Genomic DNA, 25,046 nt, shown 5'->3' with positions numbered 1-25,046 from the left:
GGTGCTGTGGGGAAGGTCTCGCTGCTGGAAGCCCGCTTCTCCAGGGTGGTGGCACTAGGGCCATCACTGGCAGCGGCTGGGAGCCTAACAGGAGTTCTGGAAGCGGGGGGGGGGGGGTTCCTCCTCTTTCCAATCGTCTCTGCACAGGACCGTTATCTGTGATATTCATGCCGGTCAATATCATCGCCGGAGCTCGCTGCTGTTTGTTTCCGGTGGCGTGAAGCATCTGCAGGCCAGTGACAGAGCCATGCTCTGGGAGCGCCGCAGACGGGCAGATGCACACAGCAGAAAGCAATAGCCACTGCCGGAGAGCCTCTCCCAACCTCCCTGCACTGGGCCAGATGGGATAACAGGAGGGGAGCACCCCTGCACGCTCCCCTTGACAGACGGGGCTCAGCAAAGCTTTCTGCACCGAGTGAAACCACCAGGCGCTGCCTGGTTCCTATTAGCTGGCTGGGCAGTGCAGGGAATGGCCTTGCAAACCCTCCCAGAGCATCCATTCGGGGTGGGAGGGGAGGAGGTTGTTAGAGCCAGTACGGTGGCCTGCACATGTGTCTGAGCGTGTTTGTATGTGTTGGTGTGTGTGGGTCCGTGCATGCATCAGTGCATGTCCTGGAGCGTGTGTGTTTGTGCATCTGCGTGTGTGCTTTGTGTACATGTGTGTTCACGGGGGACTCCTTTTTAGTATCCCCCTGCCCCCTGCAGCTGCACAGAGGGAAGTACCCTGCTCAGAGAACGGCCGGGGGAGAAGCCGGGGGGCTCTGTGTGCCCCCATACACCTGGCATTAGCTACACAGGCAGGCCTCTGCTGGGAAAGAACCATGCTGCATGCTGGCTGAGTGCCATGTCACTCTTCGTCGGCTGCTCCACAAAGGAGTATAACAGCCTACTACTGCTGCCAGCTTGTGGCATCGCACGTGTAGCTCAGGGGGTCTGCTCAGCAGAGCTCCCGGCACTGAGGCCTGCAGTCGAGGGAGCAGTTGTGCTAGGGAGCCCTGCACTGGGAATGCGGTCCTGTCTGCGGGCTCCCCCCTCTCTAGGCTGACGCAGGGATCCACCAGCCGTGGCACAGAGAGGAGACTCTTTCCCCAAGATGTCCGCTGTCGTCCTATGGGTGGGGGAGGGAGGGTGTGAGGGAAGGATAAGGAGTTGGGGGGGGTGGGAGAGCTGGGGGGGGGCCTAGGAGTCAAAGGTGCCCCCGCTCCTGTGGCTGGCATGCGTCTTTGATGAGCACATCCACACGCCTGTTAATTTCACGCTAAGCACCCTTGATGGATCTCTTGTTATTTTTGGTGAGCCAAGCCATCAATTTGTGGCACCTCACTGCAGCAATCTGTCAGGTGGCGAGCGAAGAACACTGCCATCAAATCAAACCGGGGCGGGCGCGGCCCCCTTCTCGGCTGCCGCGTCAGCGGGGCACACGGGGTGGGTGATGAGGGGCCGGGCTCGCAGAGGGGGCAGGTGGGCATTTGCGAGGCTGGGATCCCAGCGCTTGGCGCCTTGCCTGCTGACCTTCGCTCGCAGGGGACCGGTGCAGGGAAGAGCTGGGGGGTCCGGGATCTATAGAGGATGAACATGGGAGCCCTTTAGATGCTCACCCCAGTCCAACCCGCATCCCTTCTGCTCAGTCTGAGCTGAATTCTGCTGCGACGCTGTAACGAGTCTGGTTCTGGCAGGACCCAATGGAGAGTGCCAATTCAGGACCGATTCCTTGAAGCAGGGCAGTTACAGCGCAAGGCTGGGGTTTTTCCACCTCCAAGGCAAACCAAACCAGCCAGACAGAGCAGACTTTGGTCTCACCCCACTGGCTAACTACAAGTCACACAAGCAATTCCCTTAGGCACTCCAGTTTCCCAGTATCTCCACCAGTGTCCCTTGTTATGGGGACAGATGATTATGAAAACCAATACCCCAGTAAAAGAAAAAGGGTTCTCTCGATCCCAAAGGACCAAGCCCCAAATCAGATCTTACCCACAAATCACGCGGTTGCCAATCCTTTAGAATCTAAAATCTAAAGGTTCATTCATAAAAGGGAAAAGATACAGATGAGAGCTAGAATTGGTTAAGTGGGATCAATGACATACAGTCATGGCAAAGTTCTTGGTTCAGGCTTGTAGCAGTGATGGAATAAACGGCAGGTTCAAATCCAGTCTCTGGAGAACACCCACAGCTGGGATGGGTCTTTCTGTCCTTGGTTCAAAACTTCAGTGTAGCAAAGTCCCTCCAGAGGTCAGAAGCAGGACTGAAGACAAGATGGAGGAGCTGCCGCAGCTTTGTATAGTCTCTTGCCATGTGGTCTCTTTCTTTGTCCCAAAGACAAGCTGCCCCTCACATGGCCTGGAAACACCTCAGAGTTCTGTCCATAGGCAGGTCCCTGCACACCTGGCTGAGTCCCCAGGCGAGTCTGCCTTCTCTCAGTGGGTCAGTTGTGTAGCTGATGGTCCCTAATGGGCCATCCAGCAGGCTAGGTAGAGCTGACACCAGCTTGTCTGGGGTGTCCCCCAGAAGCATAGCATTAGTTTGGAATACAGACAGTAGAGAGCCAAAACTTATATCTTTAAATACAAAAATGATTCACGCAAACAGACAGCATAATCCGAACCAGCCAACCATCACCTCGTCTTAGACGCCTTGTTTGACCCTCTTTATACACGATTTGGCGCCACTACAGGATCTTGGTTGCAACACTGTTCTATACAATCCCAGTTCAAGTCAGTAACGTCCCAGGCGCCTCTCTGGGAGCTCGGCTGCAGGGATCCGCTGCACAGCCCTCGTGAGTAGGCCCATTTCCTCCAGCCCTGCTGGGCGAGGGGAACCCCTGGCTCCCCCAGACTGCCCGAGCTGACACTCTGAGGGCAGCCTCCCCGGCTGGTCGCAGCTAAAGGCCTGAAGCTGCCCAAAGTCTCACAGTGATCTGAGATTGGAGGAGGGAGGCCCAGCTGTTAGGGGGCTCGGGGAAAGGGTGCGCACCCTGGGGGTGGGGGAGGGAGGAATGCAACAGGGGGCCTGGGTGAAATTGAGCAAAAGAAAATGTTAGCTGAATATAGGCCCCAGGTGACATTAGCTGCTGGGGAGATGCAGGGCCGACAGGACGTGGTTCTCTCAGGGAAGTGGTGGAAGGCTCCTGGCTTGGCCGCGGCTCTGGAGGGCGTGGTTGGGGCGGGGGGGTGGGAGCACTGTGTTCTGCTGGCGGGGGGGATACGCAGACTCCCAGGGCCTCAGCCACTGCAGCCTTGTCCACCACGAGGCCGGAATCAGCCGTGCCTCTCGCTGGCTTTTCACGTGGATCCCCCCCCCCCCCCCCCAGCCTCCCGTCCGTCTCTCTTGTGCTCCGGCTGCTGGACGTGGGTCCTGCAGGAGGGTGCTAGCTAGGCTGTGAAACGCCGCGCGCTCGGCTCTCTCCGGCAGGAGGGCCCTCTCCTGGCATGTGCTCTGTGCGTCCAAGGACGTGGCAGGAGGAAGGTGCTTGGACTGTGCACCTGCCTCTAGCCGCGTCGCGCCTGGTATTGCAAAACTCGCCGACAGGGGCTGGGGGAGGAACACCACAGAGCTGGGGCCAGGTTCTGCCTGGCCCTGCCCGGGCCCCCAGCATCCAAGCAGGGGACCCGGGCATCCTGCCTCCGTAGCATTTGCTATCTGCTTTGCCCTGGTGCATAGTAAATCCTGTGAGCCAGTCAGCGATCAGCTCAGCTCCCCATTGCAGGGGCTGTGTGAGCTCGCCGGTGTGTGGAACGACACCTATAGCTCTTGTCACTAGACCCTGTGTGCTGCTGGCATCCTCGTCCTGCCCCTTGCAAAGGCTGCGACGATGCTGCCCAGGGTCTGGCTGCCACATGTGCCCAGCATGGCCCAGTGGGCAGGGCTTGGGCCTCAGGACTCCTGGGTTCTCTTCCTGTCTCTGACCTGGGCAAGTCTTGCTCTCTATGGTTCCCCTTCTCCTCCCACCCTTTGTGTATTGTTAAGCTCTTCAGGGCTGGACCTATCTCTGGCTGGGTGTGTGTGTACCGCGCCTTGCACAAAGGAGTTCTGTTCTCCGTTGGGCCTCCCGGTGCTACCGCAGTGAAGTACTCCACGAGCATGCAGCAGGCCGGCCAAGTGGGCAGTGGTGTGCCTGCTTTCCAGAGTGGATGTGCTTATGGGAGCTCCTTAAATCCATTGCACGGTGGCTCTAGGTCACGGGGGTGCTGCCCGTTCCAGAAATGAGCCTTGCCGGCTGCCTGGCCTCCAGAGGGAAGCGTGCAAACCAGATGAAATCGCAGGGATCCGCAAAGGGATTTAGCAAAGAACTAGACGGTGCAAAGGGTCGAATCACCCCGAGGGGGAAGGGAGCCCCGCTCGGCAGGGGCAAGATCAGCCTTCTCTTGGAAGGTTTATTTTAACATGGGGTCTCCTAAGTGTCAGGGGACTAACTCTGTTGCCCAGAGTCAGGCTTGGTGGGTGCATCTCAGACCTGCCCTACCCTGTAACACCACCTTGCCAATGCATCGCAGTCTGGCCCCGCAGCTCCCCCTGCTATTCCAGGCCTCGTCCTCCCCCACGCCTCTAGCTCTGCAGCTGCATCTGTGCCCACCCCCCCTGCTGTTCCATGGCTCCACCCATGGCACCCGGCTAACCCAGCCCAGTCCGGCCGGAACCCCCGCTGCTTGGGCCTGCCCTGGTGCCAGCTCAGAGCTGGATGGAGCGAGAGTGTGCCAGGCAGAATCTGCAGTGAGGTGATGGACTGGGATGCTGTGAATGCTGCTCAATGGCAACACGAGGCAGTGGGTGGCGGACTGCAATGCAGGCTGCATGCCTTGGGTAGTGGGGGCAGGGCCCTGCAGTGAAGCAGTGTGGTTGGAGGTAGAATGCAGTGATGCTGCAGTGTGGGAGCAACACCCTGCAGTGGGGCGGGGCGGTCAGAGGCAGAGCGCAGTGATGCAGTAGCAGGGGGCAGGGTTTGGCAGTGCAGTCAGAGGCAGAAAGCAGTGACGCTGCAGTGGGGGAGCAGCACCCTGCAGTGGGCAGTGCAGTCAGAGGCTGAGCAAAGTGACAATGCCGCAGGGGGCAGTGCCCGGCAGTGAGGCCAGAGGCAGAGTGCAGTGATGCTACAGCAGGGGGCAGTGCTTTGCAGTGAGGCAGTGTGGTCAGAGGCGGAGGGCAGTGATGCTGCAGCAGGGGGCAGTGCCCGGCAGTGAGGCCAGAGGCAGAGTGCAGTGATGCTGCAGCAGGGGGCAGTGCTTTGCAGTGAGGCAGTGCGATCAGAGGCGGAGGGCAGTGACGCTGCAGCAGGGGGCAGTGCCCGGCAGTGAGGTCAGGGCCAAGCGCAGTGATCCTGCAGCAGGGGCAGTGCTTTGCAGTGAGGCAGTGCGGTCAGAGGTGGAGGGCATTGACGCTGCAGCAGGGGGCAGTGCCTGGCAGTGAGGTCAGAGGCTGGGCGCAGTGATGCTGCAGCAGGGGGCAGTGCCCGGCAGTGAGGCAGTGCGGTCAGAGGCAGAGGGCAGTGTACTGCTGTGTATTAGAGGCTCACACATCACTGCAATTCCTTGGCCAGGGCAAAAGCTGCGAGGTCTGCGGGTGGGGACAGGAACGGTTCCTCGGAGATCTGGAGGTGGCTTCGCCTGCTCCCCGCCTGTCTGCCCTTGCCCAGCCCAGCACCTGCACCCTGAGTTGTTTGAGAGAGCGAGGCCTGTGTGCTGGGGGAGGGAGGAGCTGACAGCAGGGGAAGAGGGCGAGAGAATCAGGAACCATTAAGAGAAGCACATAGGCCTTTGGTCTAGTGGCGAGAGCACAGGCCTGGCAGTCAGGACTCCTGGGTTCTCTTCCCAGCACTGCCCCCTGTTCACTGCATGACCGCGGACAAATCATGGAAATCTCTCTGTTCCTGTGTCCCTGTCTGTAAAATGGGGATACTAATACGGTTCTGGCCACCAGTCCCATGGCGTAAAGGTCCCACAAGTGACTGGGGTGGGGAGGATTCCCCCAGTGTAGGTCTGCCGTGAGCAGCCCGCACAGACCCCTGTAGCAGCCCCAGACTCCTGTAGGCCAGGACACAGATACCACCGCCCCCCCACATTCTCTCACCAGTGTCTCCCTCTCCTCCTCTCAGGCGATGACGTGGAAGAGAATCAGAAGGTGAAAACACAGTGGCCGCGGTCGGCGGACGAACCCGGGGTTCATATGGCCCAGACAGGTAACGGTGCTGGGAGGGCAGGTTCTGTGGGTGAGGCGGTGCGTTTAAACCGGGAGACGGGTAGCCAGGGCGCGAGTTCCTTGGGGAAGTACCACACCCTGCACAATGCTGGCCGGTCCCTGTGGGCCATCTTGTCCGGACACACACAGGTGTGTGCTTCCTGCAGGAAATCTGGGGGAAATGGACAGACTTGCAGCCTCCCCTGGAGGCAACGAATCTACCCGCAGGCTGGGGAAGACGTTCCAGCATCATCGGCCCTTCCCTAAGTGCCGCCAGCCCCCAAGCAAACGCAGCAGCTGCCGGTGGCGTTTGCTGGGCCTGGACGAGGCTTGGCCCAGAGCCAAGCTCTGTGGGACTTCTCTAGCCAGACGGTAGGGCCAGGGCCCCACCCAACCTGCCCTGAAGGATAGCAAGGCGGGGTTTGGGGTTAATGGTGATGATGATTTATTTGTATTACTAGGAGTCCCAGGCAGAGACTAGGGCCCCATTGTGCTGGGCACTGGACTGGGCTCTAGCAGGCTTGGCTTCAGTTCCCTTTTCTGCCACTGGCTTCCTGAGTGACCTGGCCAAGTCACCTCATCTCTCTGCACTCGGTTTCCCATTGGCTTCCTTTCTCCCACCCTTTGGCTGTTTAAATGGTAAGCTCTTTCAGGCAGGGACTGTCTCGCTGTGCGTATGTACAGCGCCTAGCGCAATGAGTTTGGACGGTCCCAAGGCAGTACCATAATAAACACAATGAATAGTAATATGTACAGCACAATGGGGCCTTGTTGTTGATTGGGGCCCTTTGGTGGTTCTAAAAAAGCAGGAGGCCCTGAGTTCTAATCCCAGTTCTGCCACTGACTTACTGTGTGGCCTTGTCACATCACTCTGGGAATTAGGCACCTTAGTACCTTTGCAGATCTGGGCCGCTGCCCCTCTGCCTCAGTTCCCCATGTGTAAAACCAAGAAAATACCCAGGGGCGATACTGTTTCCCTCCCTCCCAGGGCTGCAGTGAGGTATAATTAGCTCATGTCTGCACAGCTCATTGAACATTAATGCTAAGTGTTGTAAGGCAGCCACCTCTGGGATGGAGCAGGGGCCAAACTGACCAGCCTCAGTGGCACTCTGCAGCAGGCTGTGTGTGACGGGAAGCCAGTTCTCCACCGGGCTGTCCCATAAATCAGCCCGGGGATGATGATAGCTCTGTGCGTTTTAATTAAGGAGAAAACCCTGACAGTTTAAAAACAACTGTCTGGCTTCCATTTACATGTGCCCTGCGCGATCTCTGGAGATGGAGCGAGTTCCTTTGTTCCCAGCCCGTGCGCCCACTTAATTTGCTCCATGTCTGTATTTTCTTTGCACCTTCCTTAGAGGAGTGAAAAAAAAAATCTGTTAATTGTTTAGTTCAAACGTATTTATTTAGCGAATTCAACGGGGTCATTTGAGCGCCTCTTGTTGCCCACTCCCGGATTTATAGGCTGTGGGCTGCTCTGTGCTTGGCAAGTTGGATGGAGCCTGAATCGGCAGGAGTGATCAGGGTGCAGTGAGTCTGGCTTGCGGATCTCAGATACTGCCATGCCCACGGCTTGGAGATCGCTCCCATGTAGGGGCCTGATCCTGTCCCTGTTGAAATCCAAGGGGGGGTTTGCAGCCGGCTTTGGTAGGGGCAGGAGCAGCTTTCCCTCGCAGGACTTCCTCTGTCTTGGCTCCTGCTCGTCCTCCTTGTACTCAGGTTGGCATTAACGAGTCCCCCACCCTGCCAGTGAGATCAATGCCTGCCAACACGCTGGGCCCGCAGAAGAGCCCTGCTGTCCTATAGCAGACACCTCCCTGCCCCTTTCAGTCCTGTCTCTGTGGAAGTCAGCAGCCAAACTTATTGACTTTGCTGGGAGCAGGATTGGGTCCTTATCCTACTGTCTGGGTGTCTCGCTGTCTGTGAGACCTGAACAGAACCTGATGCTGCGCGAACATGCACTGACCTGTGGTAAATTAAAGCTCCCGGTTTGGGACGGGAACCTCTACAGTACTACAAGAGTGTGTGCGGCCCTGGCAACCCGACAATAACAAACCAGCGTCCAGCCCTGCAGTGGTGTGGCCGGCCCCAGCGCTCCTGCCTAGGAGCTTCATAACAACAAAGTGGTGCGTACGCGCAACCCTACAATAACAAACGACTGATAATCAAGCCGATGGGCACTGAGATACATGGATTAAAAATGCTGCCAAGGTGCCATGGATTGTTACAGTTGTAGTAAATTAAGGGCACAGCCCCACTGTTCACCAGCAACCCTACGATAATAAACCGTGCCAGATAACACACTGGCGTTCAAGTACCATGGAACGAATCAGGTGGTGTACCGGATACCCTGCATCTAGTGGGCCAGATCCCCAGTAAGTTGGCCTAGCTCCATTGAGGTCAGCGGGCCAGATCGTCACTTGGTGTAAATCTGCGCAGCTCCTTTGAGGTCAGTATTTATGCTGATTTTCACTAGCTGACTCCACTGGCTTCGGTGATGTTACTTCTGATTTACACCGGCGGAGCTGAGAGCAGGACCCAGCCTGTAATGGGTAATAACAGCTCAAAATTCTATCCCACCCTTTAATTTCTGACTGAGTGTGTGAGCACCTTGCTGGGAGCCCCGTTCCAGCTAATCTCCGCTCTCTCTGTCTCCAGCAAATAATAATCCCCTTCCCAGGCCTCCTGCGTACGTTCACTCTTAATTTGAATGGATATCCCTACTGCTGGCCTGTCCAGTAACTTCAAACGGATCATCAAGCTTAATAAGAGTCGGATTGTTGTAAATGTCAATATCACACCTGCTCACGGGAGAAAGAGAAATGGAGCCCTGGGCCCACGCAGCCAAACAGCTGCTGGGCCTGCCAGCCCAACCGCCACTGGCCATGGAGCTTTCCTAGGAACGGAGCCAGACTGGATCCGATCAGGGCCCAGTGTCCTGCTTCCGACTGGCCCGCAGCAGCTGCTTCAGAGGAAGGTGCAATAAACCCTGCAGCTCCGGGATAACCTGCCCCCTGGGAAATTCGCTCCTGACCCCTATTAGTTAGAACCATTAGAGGTTAGCCCTGGGGCAGGAGGGCTTTGATTCCTTCCCAAAGCTCCTGTGTTTTATTAAGCCTCCCCAGTGTAAATCTGGCTCCTCTCGCTCTCCAGATAAATGTCCAGTCCCTTTATTTTTAACCCTGCTAAGCTCAATGACAGCATGTTGCAGTGAGTTCCGCAGGCCAATTGGGCATTGTGTGCGTGTCTGTGTCTGGCTGGGGGACACACTGCGTTTTGAAAGAGGCCGGTTGGCCAACGCGTGTCTCTCCCTCTCTCCCCACAGGAGACCCCGCTGCAGAGGAGTGGTCCCAGTGGAGCGTCTGCTCCCTGACGTGCGGGCAGGGCTCTCAGGTGCGCACACGCTCCTGCGTCTCGTCTCCCTACGGGACGCTGTGCAGCGGGCTGCTGCGGGAGACGCGGATATGCAATAACACAGCCACCTGCCCAGGTACAGGGGGGCTGGCAGCGTGGAGGGGGGAGTTGTGGCACTTGGTTCCATTTCATAACTAGGGTCCCCTGCCCCCACCTCTCACCCACCGGCTGTGCCACGGGCACAAACTGGCCCCATGGGGGTGCAGAGATGCTGTATCGCTAGGATGTGCAAAGCCACCCGTCCCAGACTGCAGTGAGCGTCAGCTTGCCAGGTAGGTGAGCTGTGGGGATCAGGATGGCAGGGACGGGGTGACCCTAGGCTTCTCTTTCCCCCTTCCTGAGCTGGAGTGATGGTCTCTCTCCCAGCCCCCACACCACCCTCCCATGGGGGACCCAGCCTCCCCGTGAGCCATTCCCATCCTGCCTGGGGGAGCAGCAGCAGGACATCCTAAGGGCCAAGTGAGAAACTCCTGTCCTTTCTACGCCTGGTTTCCTGCTCTGGGATCCGCCCACTGGATCCTGATCTCAGCTGTGTCGGGGAGGGGTGAAACGCCACTGGCTCCAGGACAGCCACTTGACCTGGGGCATGTGAGACCAAACCCCGGCCCGCCCCTCACAAGGTGCTGGCGCGGGGCAGGGATTCTGTCCTGGGGCAGTGCAGCGTGGGCGGGGTTAGATCCCGATCCAGCTCTCAAAGGGGATGCGGAACCGGGCTTTGAGCTGGCTCATGCTGCCGTGAATCCCGAGTGACTCTGTCGTGGTAAGGAGAAGTGATTTCTCATTTACACCAGTGTAGTTAATCCGTTGGCCTGAGCGAGAGACGTGCAGGACGCAGGGTGTAGCCCATATCCTGTCCCCCAGGGGACACCTCTGTAGGACTGAACCTTGGCTTCACGCACGAGGCGCTGACATGTGTGAGCGTGGTGTATTTATCTCTAACGTTACGCTGACCAGCCGGGATCTTGATATGCTAAGCAGATAATCCTGATGATGACGTTGGTGCGGTGAGTTAGGTGGGTTCTCAGCCCAGCTCCGAGTGGAGACAGGCACCCACAAAAACCATCGCGACACTTGCTTGCAGGCTCAGGCAGTGCCATGGGGCTGAGCTCCCTTCACCCACAGGACAGAACCAGAGCCCCCGAGTGGGGAGTGAGGCAGGGACCAGGCGTGCCCTGATTCTCCCCTGCTGAACCTGGGCACGAACTGAAACTCCCAGGGCTGGCGACCCGGCCAAAGCGCTCAGCAATCCCCTGCCAGGTGGTGTCTCTCTGCTGCGGGAAATGCCCCACACAGGCCCCCAGCAGGGAGGAAGGTATTTTAGGGTAGGGAACGAGTCTTTGCCTGGGTAGAAGGAGGGATTCAATCGGGGGAGGACGGCGCCTGTCTGGATCCCATAGAGATGGTGCATGCGGTGGCGTGGAAGGACGGGGCCTGTAGCTCCCGTGTCCCCGGCACCGGCTTGCAGGGTTAGAGCACAGGTAGCCGGCACATGAAGCTTGGAGTGTTGGCTGTGCATGGCCAGCCCGTTGGGAGGAGGTTCCCTGGCTGCCAGGGACATCTTGGTCCTGTGCCTTGTGCTGTTACACTCAGGGCATGTCTACACAGCAGCCAGGAGGGTGACTCCCTGCTCGGGTAGATGTGTCCAGGCATGCTCTGCTCGAGCGAAGGTGCCAAAAACAGCCCTGTGTCCGTGGCGGCTCGGGCTGGCCGTCCGACTACAGACCCACCCGACCCCCTGCCTCCGTACTGGGCTAGCCTAGCCGCCCCGCGGGGTGGTGTTGTCTTTGGGAGCTCAGAGAGAGGTGGGCAGCTTCTCCCGAGTAGGGGCAAGTCTCCCTACCTGACACGCACCCAGCCAGCTCAGTGATCCATCTCGGCTCAGGCTCAGATAGCAAGTGTAAAAAATCGGGATGGGGGTGGGGGGTAATAGGTGCCTATATAGGAAAAAGCCCCCAAAATCGGGACTGTCCCTGTAAAATCGGGACATCTGGTCCCCCTAGGCTCAGTGGCCAGCAGCGCGGGGAGCCCCTTGAATTGCCAGACCAGGTCCTGAGCATCTTCCGCTCCCACAGACGTCAGCTGAGAGGACTGGGCCCAGCATGTCGCTGGCCTTGGCTGGTCTGGGGCTCCAAGGCTGGGAAGGACGCTAGGCACCACACTGGTTCTGCTGCAGACCTGTGAGTGGTATCGGTGTTTTCCCTCATTCAGCCACCTGCCCAGGGGCCTTGTCCAGGCCAGGGACTGAGGTGTGACCTTACAAGCGAGAGCCTTTCACACGTGCTAAACTGGCTGACTTACAGCCTGGGGACTGGGGAGCCTGGCCTTTAATTCAGTCAGCCTGGCATGTGTGGCCTAGTGGGTAGAACCCTGGGCTGAGATGTAGGAGACCTTCATTTTATTCCCAGCTCCGCTGCTGGGTGACCCTGGGCAAGTCACTTCCCAGCTCTCTGCCTCGATTTCCCCCTCGACACAGTGGGGATAATGATGGGAGCTAGGGCCGAAAAGGGCTCGGTGTTATTTTTATTGTCCGCCCTAGATTGCCATATGTGTTAGCAGGTGTGTGCTAAGACCACGCCTTGAATCCTAGTCCAGACAGGGCCTCCCCATCTTCTACCCTTCTGGCCCTTCCTGATCTTCCCAGTCTGATTGCCAAGCCTGGCTTCATTTCATTGCAAGTGCTAGTGGAATAAAAAACCCAACAGTCTTGTCATGGGCTCAATCCCCACAAGCAAGAGGAGGGCTGTGTGGGGGCGGGGGTAGGAGCTGCTCTGAGAGTTGACCTCTTCCTATTGCCGTGGCCTCGGATGAGCTGCGGGTGGGCTCAAGGAGCCACGGTCATTACAGGATCAGGGCCTTTGCTTCCCTGCAGCTGGATTCTCTCTCTCAGTCCAATCTGATGGTCCTGTCTGGCCCCCTTTGGGGGCTTCCTGGCTGTCATAAAATGACAGCGTGGGCAGAAAGAGTCTGCTTGTCATGTCATAACTCTCCTCTGCGTTCCCCAGCCACGGGCTGACGCGGGCTGTGTCCCCTCCTCTAGTCCAGGAGGAGATTTTTCTCCAGGCTGAAGGCTTTTAGCTCAGTGATGGCTCGGTCTTCTCCTCCTCTTCCCGGAGCTTTCAGGTTATCCCTCCCAACTGCTGTTTGATTCTCAGAAAGCTCAGGTTTCAGAGTAACAGCCGTGTTAGTCTGTATTCGCAAAAAGAAAAGGAGTACTTGTGGCACCTTAGAGACTAACCAATTTATTTGAGCATAAGCTTTCGTGAGCTACAGCTCACTTCACTTCCCTGAGGACTAAAGATGCTATGCAAAGGCTTTGAAGATGGGCGAGGTGTTGAAACTGCCTGCGGAGCCATGGAAATGTAAAGCACGAGGGCTCTGACTGCCGGTGCTGAACCAGTGGAAACTTGGCCCTTTGCATCTAGTCGGTTTCACTGCTTTCCCCTCCTTGGTTCATTGGTTTCACTGTGGTTGGCAAGACCCCTATAAACATCAGCGGAGGAGCAGGAGCATCCCCCCTCTCGCCCCCCGTGCAATAGTTCCTTTATTTCAGAGTAGCAGCTGTGTTAGTCTGTATTCGCAAAAAGAACAGGAGGACTTGTGGCACCTTAGAGACGAACCAATTTATTTGAGCATCAGCTTTCATGAGCTACAGCTCACTTCATCGGATGTTGATTTTCCACTGAATGCGTCCGGTGAAGTGAGCTGTAGCTCACGAAAGCTGATGCTCAAATAAATTAGTTCATCTCTAAGGTGCCACAAGTCCTTCAGTTCCTTTGTTGACTCTTTTATTTTTAACAAACCTGAATTATTTTTAAAAATCAGAAACTGGAATTTTGAAAAATAACCATTTTTTTTTAGGTTTCAGAGGAACAGCCGTGTTAGTCTGTATTCGCAAAAAGAAAAGGAGTACTTGTGGCACCTTAGAGACTAACCAATTTATTTGAGCATGAGCTTTCGTGAGCTACAGCTCACTTCATCAGATGTTTACTCATTTCATCAGATGTTTTTTTTAATAAGTCCCAAGCGGGCCATGACCCTGTGACCCGATTAGTGTGTGGTCCTGCCATCGGAGTCTGTGACCGGATTCTCACAGCTAGGCAGGGTCCTGGGGTCGCCAGTGGGGTCCCACGTGGATCCATCCACACGCATCAGATTGCAGCCGGACATTCAGGTTTTCAAGGCCTTGTCTGCAGGGGAAGGTGCCACTAGTTCAACTTATTTCAGTGAACTTCTCTGGCTGGTGCTACACAGGAAGGCCGACCAGAGGATCACAGAGGTCCCCTGTAGCCTTAGGCTTTATTAATCTAAATAGGCTTTGAAACCACTTTAGTTAAACTGGAGCAAAGCCACATGTGGCTGTTCTGGTTTCAGGTTATTTTGGCGTAAATAAACCTGTTCCTAATCGACTTAAGCGAAACTGGACTAAGGGTGTCTGCACAGGAGCTTGCACTAAATCGGTTTCAGTTCACACCTGAGGTTAGATAAGTGCTCGTTTCTTGTGTAGACAGGCCCGAAGGGCGTTAGGTGCCCGCTGTAACCCAGTGGGGGGCGTTTTACAGCTCCACCCCTGTGCAATGCCCACAGAGAATGTGGGTCTGTTATAGGCTCAGCGAGAGAAACAGGCTCGGAGAGGTGAAGTGACTCCTCCCAGGACGTATGGCGAGTCAGTGGCGGCTCTGGGAATAGAACCCAGGAGTCCTGACTTCTGCTGTGGCAGCTCATGCGGTTAGCTCAGGAGGTCCCCGGTTCACCCCCTGGTGTGGTGGCCATCACCCAAAGATCCCCTGGGCCTTGGAGTCTGCTGATCTCCCACCATGTCAAGCGTTCACTGGGATCTTTTAATCACTCTTGGCCCCACCTCACTGCCACCGCAGCCTTTGGAACCAGCCCGAAGGAAAAGGCTGCCTTGGGTTAACGTGCTCTAGCTAGGAGGTTATACTAGGGGGTGTGGCTGAGACTAGGGACTGGAGGAGAGTCTGACCTGGCTGTGTGGGAGACAGACCCTCGCTCCTCCGCTATCTCTGTGGCCCCCTTGCCCTCTGAACATTTCTTGTGATCGTTGAGTCCCGGGGGGGGAGGAGCGCTCCAGTGGTCAGAGCAGGGGAGTGGGAGTCAGGACTCCTGGGTTCTGTTCCCAGCACTGCCACTGACTCACTGTGTAGCCTTGGAGAAGTCACATCACTGATCCGTGCCTCAGCTTCCCCACCCGTAGAACGAGGTTGTGATGCCTCCCTGGCCACGGTGGGATTTGAGCCCCGTTTCACAAGTGCTTCCAGGTCTTCAGTGCAGCAGCTCAGGCCTTCCCTCTGCCGTGGGGGCGCTGCTTTGGGTGCGGGCCTGCACTCCTGGGACGGAGCGCCCCCAATCCCCGTCCCCCGCCATGCCGTCTGCTGCGCGCGGGCTGGGCCGGAGGCGTGATTGCTGTGTGCTGTATTGCAGTGCACGGCCTGTGGGAGGAGTGGTCCCCGTGGAGTCTGTGCTCCGTGACCTGCGGGCGAGGGGCCAGGACGAGAACCCGGCAGTGCGTAGCTCCGCAGCACGGCGGGAAGGCCTGCGAGGGCCCCGAGGTGCAGACTAAGCCCTGCAATATCGCAATCTGCCCTGGTTAGTAACTTGCTCCTTGGCTCTTCTCCTCCGCGCTTTCCCGCTCGGCTTTCCCGCTTGCCTGCCTTCCCTGGCCATCCCTCGAAGCCCTCAGGTAGCCTCGCCCCCAGAGACAGCCCCACGCCACGCTCAGAAAAGGCAGCTCCCGTCCCTGGGCGGTCTCAGGGCACTTAGGCTCTGATCCTCAAAGGTATTTAGGCTCCCAGCTTGGACTGAAATCAAAGGCAAAGACCTTTTGAGATCCTATGCGTTAGGTTCCCCCCGGGGCTGGGAGCCCTGGGAACAGCCTAGAGAGACTGGTACCGAGGTCATCTTCCGTCCCCCGGCTGCCCCTCAGCTATCCGCTAGCCAGCATGCAGGCTCAGAGCGCAGGGAGCAACGTGTGTGTGTGTGGGGGGATCACGAGGGGCGGGCGGGGGGACTGATAGGGCTGTGGCACGGGATGCAGATGTCGTGCTGGAGAGGGATGATTTGGGGAGCGGACGAGGCATGCCCGTTTGTTCCTTTCCCTGAGCTAGGACAGCGGGTTGGAAGGGGACTCGGACGGGAGTTTGGTCAGAATGAGGCCGGCGGGGGGTGACCCAGGGGAGCGAGGTGTGAGTGCGAGCGAAGAGGGCGGCTGGGGTGACTGGGAGGGGGATACGTGACTCCAGCTTAGACAGACATCCCCCCACATTAAAGCCCAGGTTCCCCAGCTCTGGGGCTGAATGGCCTGCATCCAGCTCCCGATGGGGCCAGTGCCTGTGATCCGGGGGCTAGCAGCAAACGCAGCCATCTCACTACATGTGGCAGCTCGGCCGGGGCCCCGGTGGGCTCAGCAAGTGACATTTCTGTGTGCGTGCGGGATGCACGTGAAATACACTGAGCGTCCCCAGAGGGTCGCCTTGATTCCAGCCCCTTGTGGGGAGGGGGAGAGCCCCAGGGGCTGGGGAGGAGGAACGGGAGCAGAGTCTTCCTGAGACAGGACTGTGAGACATCTGGGTGGCATATCGTGCTATGCCCCAGCCTGGCTTGTTAGCTCACAGGCCCTGTGCGCGCCGGGAGGCCACAGCTGTTCCCTGGGGCGCTGGAGGAGGGAGGTGTGAGGGCAAAGGAGGGTGATGTGATGGGGCTGTAGTGAGGCATGAGATGTGGGTACGCAGAGCTCTATGGGCAAGAATGGAGTTGTGGGATGGGTGAGGGGGCATATAGGGCAGAGTAAGGGGGAGGAGCTGTGGGGATTCGGAGAAGGGGCCCTATAGGGGCAGGAGCATACAATGGGCCAGCTGAGATTGTAAGTAGACCCCTCTGGGAGCGGTGCCAGGCATAGGGGGGCTCTGGGCCTGTCCCATCAGGGAACTTTGCTGCCAGTTCCCTTTCAGCAGCCAGAGCTCCCCAGCGGGCGGGGGCTGCCGGTGGACGTAGCCGAGGTGTGAAATTGCCAGCGAGGCTGCGGGTGGCCGCCCCATCTGTGCCTGCTGCTTTAAAGGAGGGGCAGCGTGTAGCTCTGTCAGCGGTGACTCCTGCCCGCCCCGTCACTGGCCGGGGGAGAGCAGAGGACGAGGGGCTCCCCCTTTCTGTGGAACCCCCACCTCCGTGCTGAGTCCTGACACGGCCCCTTGGGATACTCCCCAAGAGATCAGGGATGTGGGGGCTCTTCCCCCTGAACGCTGTTCATGTCTCCAGGGTGTCTCCCTAGCTCAGAGGCCCAGGGGTGGAGGGTTGCTGCCCCACAGTACCTGGGCTGCAGTGGGTCACTCCGGGCTCTGCCTTTGACCCAGCATGGTGGGCGGGTGTCGCTCATCTCTGTCGGGGGGGGGGAAGCTGACAAGTAGCACCCAGCAGGCTGCAGGTGGGTCGTTTGTAAGCAGCTTTGTGTCCAGGGCTAACGAGCAATTCCCTCCAGGGCAGAGCTGGGCAGTGGCCCAGGGCGGGGGATGGCATGGCATGCCGGGGTGGGAACCCTCCCAGAGCCCCACGGTGCCCACCAGGAGCCAGCAGGAGGAAACGGGAATGAGGGGAGGCAAAGAACAACTGCCCCAGCTGGGGTCGATGGGCCCTGCTCCACTGCCCGCCCCGTCACTGGCCCGAAGCGCTTTCTCTCTCTCTCTCTCTCATCCAGTTATTGATTTTGTGGCAGTAGATTGCCAGCTGACTCTTCGCTGCCCTGTTGGGCGGCTGACAGGCCAGACAGGCTGGTACCAGCCTGTGGGGAGGGCGAATAGCTGTGTGATCCCAACAGGGGCCTGGGGCCAGGAGTGCATCGAGAGCGATGGGGAGGAAACGTATTCGCTTGTTTCTGAGCCTCCACCCTGCCCCACCCGGGCCTGTCTCCCAGATCCATCCCCTGGCGCGCAGGGCCATCCCCGAGCCCCACGTCAGTTAGTTTCTCTCTCCTTCCTGGTTTCAGTGAGCGGATCCGCTGCATTTCCATGGTGGTGGTTTTAGGACACGGGTCAGGCCAGGGGCTGGGAGTTGGGTGCTCAGGAGGCGGACGGGGGCCTAGATGACCTGCGGGTGCTCCTGCAGAGCCAGCCTGCTGCTCTGGGCTGCCGGGGCTCGGAGCTCTCCCGGGTGCTGCCTGGCGGCTCGTTAACGCTCCCTCCCACCTGGGCCTGGCAGGACACCCCCTCTGCCCCCCCGGGGGAAGATCCATGCCGGGTCGGAGCGCCACCGGGAGCTGCAGAGGGGAGGAGTCGCGTCTGCTCTGCACCCCAGTAAGGGCCTTGCTAAGGGCTAGCGGGAGGATTCATGGCTCATCCTGCTCTGCTGGTGTGGGGGAAGTGGGGGGGCGTAGTCAGGGCAGGATCCTTCCGCTCTCCGGATGCATCTCGGCTCTGCCGTGCAGCGGAGATGCTGCTCACACGTCTCAGCCCGGGGTCACCCTGGGGATGCCCACAGACCCCCACCCCCCAGTGCTTCCTGTAAAGAAGCTGGTGGGAGCAGGCCGAAGTGTGTCTTGGCCTGCTGTCCGCTGAGCCGCTGCAGCGGGACCACTCCTGGGGCTAAGGCAGAGAGTCCCCCTGCAATGCGCCCCCCACCCTCCGTGGCTGGAGCCTGGGGCTCTCTCGCCGGAAGCACTGGCAGCCCACGGCGGGAGCAGCAGGCTGTTACCCGGCAGCGCTCTGCAGAACTGTAGCACCGTTGGCGTGCAGGGGAACAAGAGCCACCGGAGCGGGCCGAGTCCTGGTGACCCCTGCCTGGGTGGCAGCACCGTAACCACCGCGGGGAGGCAGGAGGTGAACCCAGAACCTCGAACACCACAACACAGGCAGCTGGAGTTTCAGCTCTAGGAGCAGCTGTTAGCTGGCAGCAGTAGTAGGCCATTACCCTCTAACCGGCCAGCCACTAGAGCGGGATGTGATGCACACTTTGCCAATGTGTGGCCGAAGCTCATAACCGGATAGGGGAGGACGAGGTTCGTGCCTGGATCTGGACACCGGGGCCAAGAGGAATTGCCCCTGCCTCCCGTCCCCCCAGCTCCTGTTCGCACTAACCACCTTCTCTCCTGTGCTTTCCCCGGCAGTGGAAGGTCAGTGGCTGGAGTGGGGCTCGTGGAGCCGGTGCTCGGTGTCGTGTTCCAATGGGACCCAGCAGCGCACGCGCAAATGCAGCCTCTCGGGCCACGGCTGGGCGGAGTGCAAAGGAGCCCACGCCGACGCCAGGGAGTGCATCAGCCCCAACTGCCCAAGTAAGGCTCACGCGCGCTCCTTACGCTGTGTGGGGGCAGGGGGCTTGGGCGCAGCAGGGCGCGGCGTGGCTGGGACAGGCCACGGGGAGGGCGTCAGAGCTCGGAGAAGCTGGGGACACCGTGCTGGGCGTTGCTTTGGTGCAGACTAGTCCACATGTGGCAGGTGCTGGCATGTTGGGGCCCAACCCCTGCACAGGGACTCTGGCGGGAGAGTAGGAGCACCTCTGCGTGGGTAAATGCCCCCTTTCGGTAGCTGGGTGTGAGCAGCGGTGCTGTGTTGGGGGGGGGGCCGCCTGCATTGCCCTGGGTGTGAGTGGTGGTGCTGTGTCGGGGGATCCCGTGCATCCTGGTGGGTGTGAGTGTCAGTGCCCTGTCGAGGGGGGGTTCCCGTGCATCGTGGGGTGCGTGAGTGGCAGTGACACATTGGGGGTGGGGTCCCTGTGGGTCACTGTGGGTGTGAGCGGCGGTGCCGTGTTGGGGGGTCCCCAGGTGTCCCTGTGAGTGTGAGCGGCAGTGCTGGGGTGGGGAGATCTCCATGTGTCCCTGTGGGTGTGAGCAGCGGTGCCACGTCAGGAGATCCCCATGCACTGCGGTGAGTGTGAGCAGTGGTGCTGGGGTGGGGGTATCCCCGTGTGTCGCTGTGGGTGTGAGCAGCGGTGCTGCGTCAGGAGATCCCCATGCACTGCGGTGAGTGTGAGCGGCGTTGCTGGGGTGGGGGTATCCCCGTGTGTCGCTGTGGGTGTGAGCAGCAGTGCCGCGTCAGGAGATCCCCATGCACTGCGGTGAGTGTGAGCGGCGTTGCTGGGGTGGGGGTATCCCCGTGTGTCGCTGTGGGTGTGAGCAGCGGTGCCGCGTCAGGAGATCCCCATGCACTGCGGTGAGTGTGAGCGGCGTTGCTGGGGTGGGGGTATCCCCGTGTGTCACTGTGGGTGTGAGCAGCAGTGCTGCGTCAGGAGATCCCCATGCACTGCGGTGAGTGTGAGCGGCGTTGCTGGGGTGGGGGTATCCCTGTGTGTCGCTGTGGGTGTGAGCAGCGGTGCCGCGTCAGGAGATCCCCATGCACTGCGGTGAGTGTGAGCGGCGGTGCTGGGGTGGGGGTATCCCCGTGTGTCGCTGTGGGTGTGAGCAGCAGTGCCACGTCAGGAGATCCCCATGCACTGCGGTGAGTGTGAGCGGCGTTGCTGGGGTGGGGGTATCCCTGTGTGTCGCTGTGGGTGTGAGCAGCGGTGCCGCGTCAGGAGATCCCCATGCACTGCAGTGAGTGTGAGCGGCGGTGCTGGGGTGGGGGTATCCCCGTGTGTCGCTGTGGGTGTGAGCAGCGGTGCCGTGCCGGGGTGCAGGGATCCCCAGGCGTCACTGTGGGTGTGAGCGGTGGTGCCATGTTGGAGGATCCCCGGGCGTCGCAATGTGTGTGAGCAGCGGTGCTGTGCAGGGGTGGGGGGGGGGGTCCATGTGTCCTCACGCTTGGCATGGTTTGCCCAGTGAGTGGGGGTTTGTTCACACTGAGCCGCCCCACTGCTGATGTGCAGTGGGAGGAGCTGCCTGACCCTCTGTGCAGGGTGCCCTGTCTCCCGGATCCAGGTTTGTGCGGTGTTCGCTGTAGAATGGGCTCTGTCCTGCTCCCCGAGCCCGCTGCTGTCCTGGGTCTCTGATCCCGGTCTCAGCTGTTCTTTCGGGATCTCTGCATCCAGCAGCTCCGGCTGTCCCTCGTAGCCTGTGGCCACCGCAGCAGCTGGCATCTCTGCTCCATGGCAGGCCCTGGGCTGGGTCCCAGACTCGGCATAAACACATTTAAACTGAGCCACAGACAGGGCCCGTGAACCCGTCTGCGGCACCAGCTGCGCTCCATAGGAACGCTAATCCCCAAGTAGTGGGGATGGAGCTGCCCATCAGCAAGCGACGGTGACAGATGGGCCCCGGCTGCCTCTCCCCGCCACAGAGCTAATCGGTCAGCTTTTATGAGAGCTAAAGCAGAGGAGCTGGGGGACAGGGTACGTCCAGAGCTGGGGAGCACCCGTCTCCGTCTCCTGGGGGCTCCTGCTCGCTTGGTGATAGTTGTGGCTCCCAGCTGGGCTCGAGCGCTAGCCCCATGGCACGGCGGCATCGTGGGCCTGCCAGGGGTCCATGGCTCCCACGGGGGGGGGGGGGGGGGGCGCACAAGCATCTGTGCGAGCGCTCGCGATGGCACTAGGAGCCCGCTGGCCCAGGTGCACGGACTCGGCACGTAGCTCTGGGAATGCGCCCATGCACGAGCACGCCCGGTAGCGTGGGGAGCTGAACATGTAGGCGTGAACCTTCACAACCGCCCAGAACCACTCGTGCGCGCGTGCAGCAGCAGCAGATGCCCTGACGAAGGGCCCCGTGGCTGGTCAGTTGCTGCCAGGACCAAGGACACATCCAAGGAGATGCTGGCCTGGCTCAGCGTAAGCCTCCAGGCTCCCGCGCAGAGAGGTTTAACCCTTAGCCGTGCCGCTAGCCGGGGGAGGTTTGCTGTCAGTCCAGCAGGCGGCCCAAAAGACCCAGGGTTCTCTCCCGCTTTCACGCTCGCGGGTGGCCCTTCGGTGCAGAGGATGGTCCTTTCCTGCCAGCCTGCACCTGACAGCCAGCGCGGGGTGAGCCGGTCTGTGAGAGTTGGCCCCGGGACAGGGGCGGGCAGGTCTCCTGACGATGCTCTTGGCTTGGCCTTGATCCTTCCCCCTATTCCCAGTCAGCCCCGGCCCCTCGGGTGGGTCCAGACAGGCCCTGTGCACCCAGCCCTGGAGGGAGGGCAGGTGTTCGGCCCAGTGCAAAGCAAGGGCAGCCGCTGTCACGTGCCTGCTGACCTTTAAATGTCACTTGGCTGCCGTGAGCTGCATGGAAAGGTCGGGGGCGCCGGCTCCTGGCAGGTCACGTGGCACATCCAGGCTGCTCGGAGGGGGGAGAGACAATCCGGGGAGGGAGACCGGAGCCAAGCTGCTGAGCCCCACAAGGCTCCGAGATCGGCGGGCGGCGCTGCAAACCTGCCGCTCTGGGCCGCTCGAAGGCTGCACGCTCCGCCCCCTGGATCTGGGTGCCAGTGGCGAGGCCGGGCGGCGTGACCCAAAGCCTGGGGCGCTGGGCTAGGAGGCGGGAAGCCTGGCTTCGAAACCCACCCCCCTCGCTGAGAGTCCCAGGGTGCGTCGCTTCCCTGCTCCGTGCCTTGGTTTCCCCATCTGTGCAAGGCTGGCAGCGATACTGACCCACCATTGGCCGATGCCTCGAACCTCAGCGGCGTCTCCTTGGACTCTGCTGTGGCACCGGACCCTGACCCTTTGGGGGTGGAGGTCCCCCCAGCCCTGCAGGGGTACAACCAATGGGCTGAACCAGGGAGCATCAGGAGGAGAGGCAGGGGGGATGGGGAGCTGCATAGGTGGCTGGAGCCGGGCCCGCAGAGGGGGTCCTGGGGAGAGCAGGCAGGCTATGTCTGGGCTCCCCTGGATTGGCAGGTGTCACGGAGTGTGGGGGAGTCCAGGCCCTGCACCCCTCTTCCTGGGATTCACTGAGACTCTCAGCCAGCCAGTAAAACAGAAGGTTTATTGGACAACAGGAACACAGTCCAAAACAGAGCTTGTGGGTACACCCAGGACCCCTCAGTCAAGTCCTTCTGGGGGAGCAGGGAGCTTAGACCCCAGCCCTGGGGTTCCCTGTGTTCCTCCACCCAGCCCCAAACTGAAACTAAACTCCCCCAGCAGGTTCCCTGCTGCAGCCTCCGTCCACATTCCTGGGCAGAGGTGTTACCTCCCCCTCCCCCTCCTGGCTCAGGTGACAGGCTCTCAGGTCTCCCATCCCCAGGGCACATTCCCAGGTCAACACTCCCCCCTCCCTGTTGCGTCACATCGTCACAGCAGGCAGAGGGTGGGAGCGTGGGTCTTGGGGCGCGGGGGTGTTGGGACTGAAAGGACAGGAATGCTGGGGGTGGTGCTAATTAGCCGAGGACACCCTGGGACACAAGGGGACATTTGTCTCGTTTGGTTGAAATGAAGCTGAAACGATTGATTAATGGGTTTAATAATCTGTAGAATATTTGATTAAAGTCATTATGGGCTGGCGCGGCCGTGTCCCAGTCTCTGGCAGTCCCTCTCGCTTGTCTGTCTGTCTGGTCCCTGCCCTGCCTGCATCAGGGCCCTAACATGCATCTCTTGCTCCCCCTCGCAGCCGACGGCAAGTGGGGCCCATGGAACCACTGGAGCTTGTGCTCCAAGACGTGCGACACGGGCTGGCAGAGACGTTTCCGGATGTGCCAGGGCACGGGCATGCAAGGTTACCCGTGCGAGGGCTCTGGAGAGGAGGTCAAGACGTGCAATGAGAAGAAGTGCCCAGGTACTTGGTGGAGAGTCTGCCGACCCCTGCTCAGCCTCCAGCCCAGCACGCGGGCTCCCCCTGCCTCGGGACCCAAGGACTCTGCCTCTCTCTGACCAGCTGGTGTGATGCCTTCCGTCCAGCCAGCTCCTCCTCCTTCTGTCCTGCCCTGACACCCAGCCAGCCCGTCCGTCTGTCCTTCCACCTGCCTGCGCTCCCTGTAGCCATCTGTCCTTCTACCTACCCACCTTCTGTCCATCCTTCCACCCGCCCTCTGTCCCTCCATCTGTCTGTCTGTCCTTCCACCCGCACGCTGTCCCTCCATGCGTCTGTCCGTCCTTCCACCCACCCGCTATCTCTCCACCTGTCTGGCTGTCCTTCCACCCACCCACCGTCTCTGCATCCGTCCTTCCAGCCGCCCGCTGTCCGTCCAGCTCCCTCTCTCAAGCCTGTCCTCCCTCCACCCCACCAGCTGACCGGCCACATACCTGCTAGTCCTGCCCAGCAGGCACCCCCCTCCCCCCGCACCAGTCTAGTGGCCCATCCATGCAGAGCAGCCATCCGGGGGCCCATCTCACCCTCGCATTCCCTTGGCAGCCTACCATGAAATGTGCAAGGACGAGTACGTCATGCTGATGACCTGGAAGAAGACAGCCGCTGGCGAGATCATCTACAACAAATGCCCACCCAACGCCACCGGTGAGTGGCCACAGCACCATCTCTGCCCCAGCTCCCACCTGGGCTGAGAGCCGAATGGGGAGGGGGGCCAGGCATGTGGGCTACGGGATTCTCTTGCCAGCAGGCTCTTTTCTCTCATGACCCTGCCTGCTCCCCGGGACCCCCTTGCACTCCCCAGAACAAGCTGAGCTAAGGCTGCTGGCCCCTGAGTAATTCTGCTGCCTTCCTAGAAGAGCTGATTCCCCGGCCTGGCTTCCCCATGGCACCTTGTTGGGTGGGGTTTGGGTGGCTGCAGGCTGCTGCTAGGGCTGGGAGCTTGGGGGCAGGTCCTGGGACTTGGGGGAATCTGTGTGCGTTGGCTCTGGGGGGGGCTGCGGGCACTGGGGCTGGATCTGGGCCTGGGGGCTGTGGACACTGAGGCTGGAAGGCAGGGGCTGCTGGCGCACTGGGGAGCTGTGGGCACTGGGGGGCAGGGGCTGCAGGTGGTTGCTGGGGCTGGAGCTTGGCCTGGAAGGCTGTGGGCACTGGGGTTGAGGGGCAGGGGCTGAGGGCTGGAGCTGAGCCTGGGGCTGTGGGCTCTGGAGCTGGGGGGCAGGGGCTATGGGCAATGGGGCTGCGGGCTGGAGCTGGGCGTGGGGGCTGTGAGCGCTGGGCACTGGGGCTGGGGGGCGGCGTGGGGGCAGGGGCTGGGGGCGCTCGGGCTGCACAGGCTGGGTGCTCCATGCTTCTTTTCCCCTCTTGTCTAGGATCCGCCAGCCGCCGGTGCCTGCTGAATGCCCACGGGGTGGCGTACTGGGGCGTGCCCAGCTTTGCCCGCTGCATCTCCCACGAGTACAGATACCTACATCTCTCAGTAGGTGCACGCTCCGGTGGGCCCACGCGCTCTCTCCCCGCTCCTCTCTCGCTGGCGCCGTGCCGGGACGGCCTTGGCACTGCTGGCCGCGTTGCTTTGAGCCTCCCTTGCACAGGGACAGAGCGAGCCGCCCAGCCAGCCCCCTCCCCCCCGCTCTGCCCGCTCTGCTGAGCGCCCCCCGTGTGCCCTGTGCCGCCAGCCACCTGACTGCAGGGGCCATTTCCTTGAGGGGGCTCTTGTTTCTTGGCCGGTTGGGGGCTCCCAGGGCTTGCAGTGGGTTCGGGTGCCTGGGCCGTGGTTTGAAGTGGCTGGTCGGGGGGCGGCTTTGATCTGGCGTTCTCCAAA

General features: G+C 60.2%; 1 protein-coding gene across 12 annotated transcripts in view; it reads left to right on the top strand.

Annotated features, from left to right (window-relative positions):
- ADGRB2 (adhesion G protein-coupled receptor B2) overlaps positions 1-25,046 on the top strand; it is a 101,352-nt gene that overhangs the window by 38,788 nt on the left and 37,518 nt on the right. For 7 of the 12 annotated variants that reach the window (XM_048825679.2, XM_048825681.2, XM_075121379.1 and 4 more), the window contains 7 exons: positions 6,086-6,169; positions 9,491-9,655; positions 15,019-15,183; positions 18,689-18,853; positions 23,027-23,191; positions 23,768-23,869; positions 24,595-24,701. In XM_048825679.2, the coding sequence (XP_048681636.2) occupies positions 6,086-6,169; positions 9,491-9,655; positions 15,019-15,183; positions 18,689-18,853; positions 23,027-23,191; positions 23,768-23,869; positions 24,595-24,701 (953 nt within the window). The remainder of the gene's footprint in view (positions 1-6,085; positions 6,170-9,490; positions 9,656-15,018; positions 15,184-18,688; positions 18,854-23,026; positions 23,192-23,767; positions 23,870-24,594; positions 24,702-25,046) is intronic. The other 5 variants (XM_048825682.2, XM_048825690.2, XM_048825684.2 and 2 more) reach the window with 4 other exon arrangements.

This window comes from Caretta caretta, chromosome 19 (genome assembly GCF_965140235.1).
Source record: "Caretta caretta isolate rCarCar2 chromosome 19, rCarCar1.hap1, whole genome shotgun sequence".
Taxonomy (NCBI): domain Eukaryota; kingdom Metazoa; phylum Chordata; order Testudines; family Cheloniidae; genus Caretta; species Caretta caretta.
This window is presented reverse-complemented; position numbering and strand designations above follow the sequence as displayed.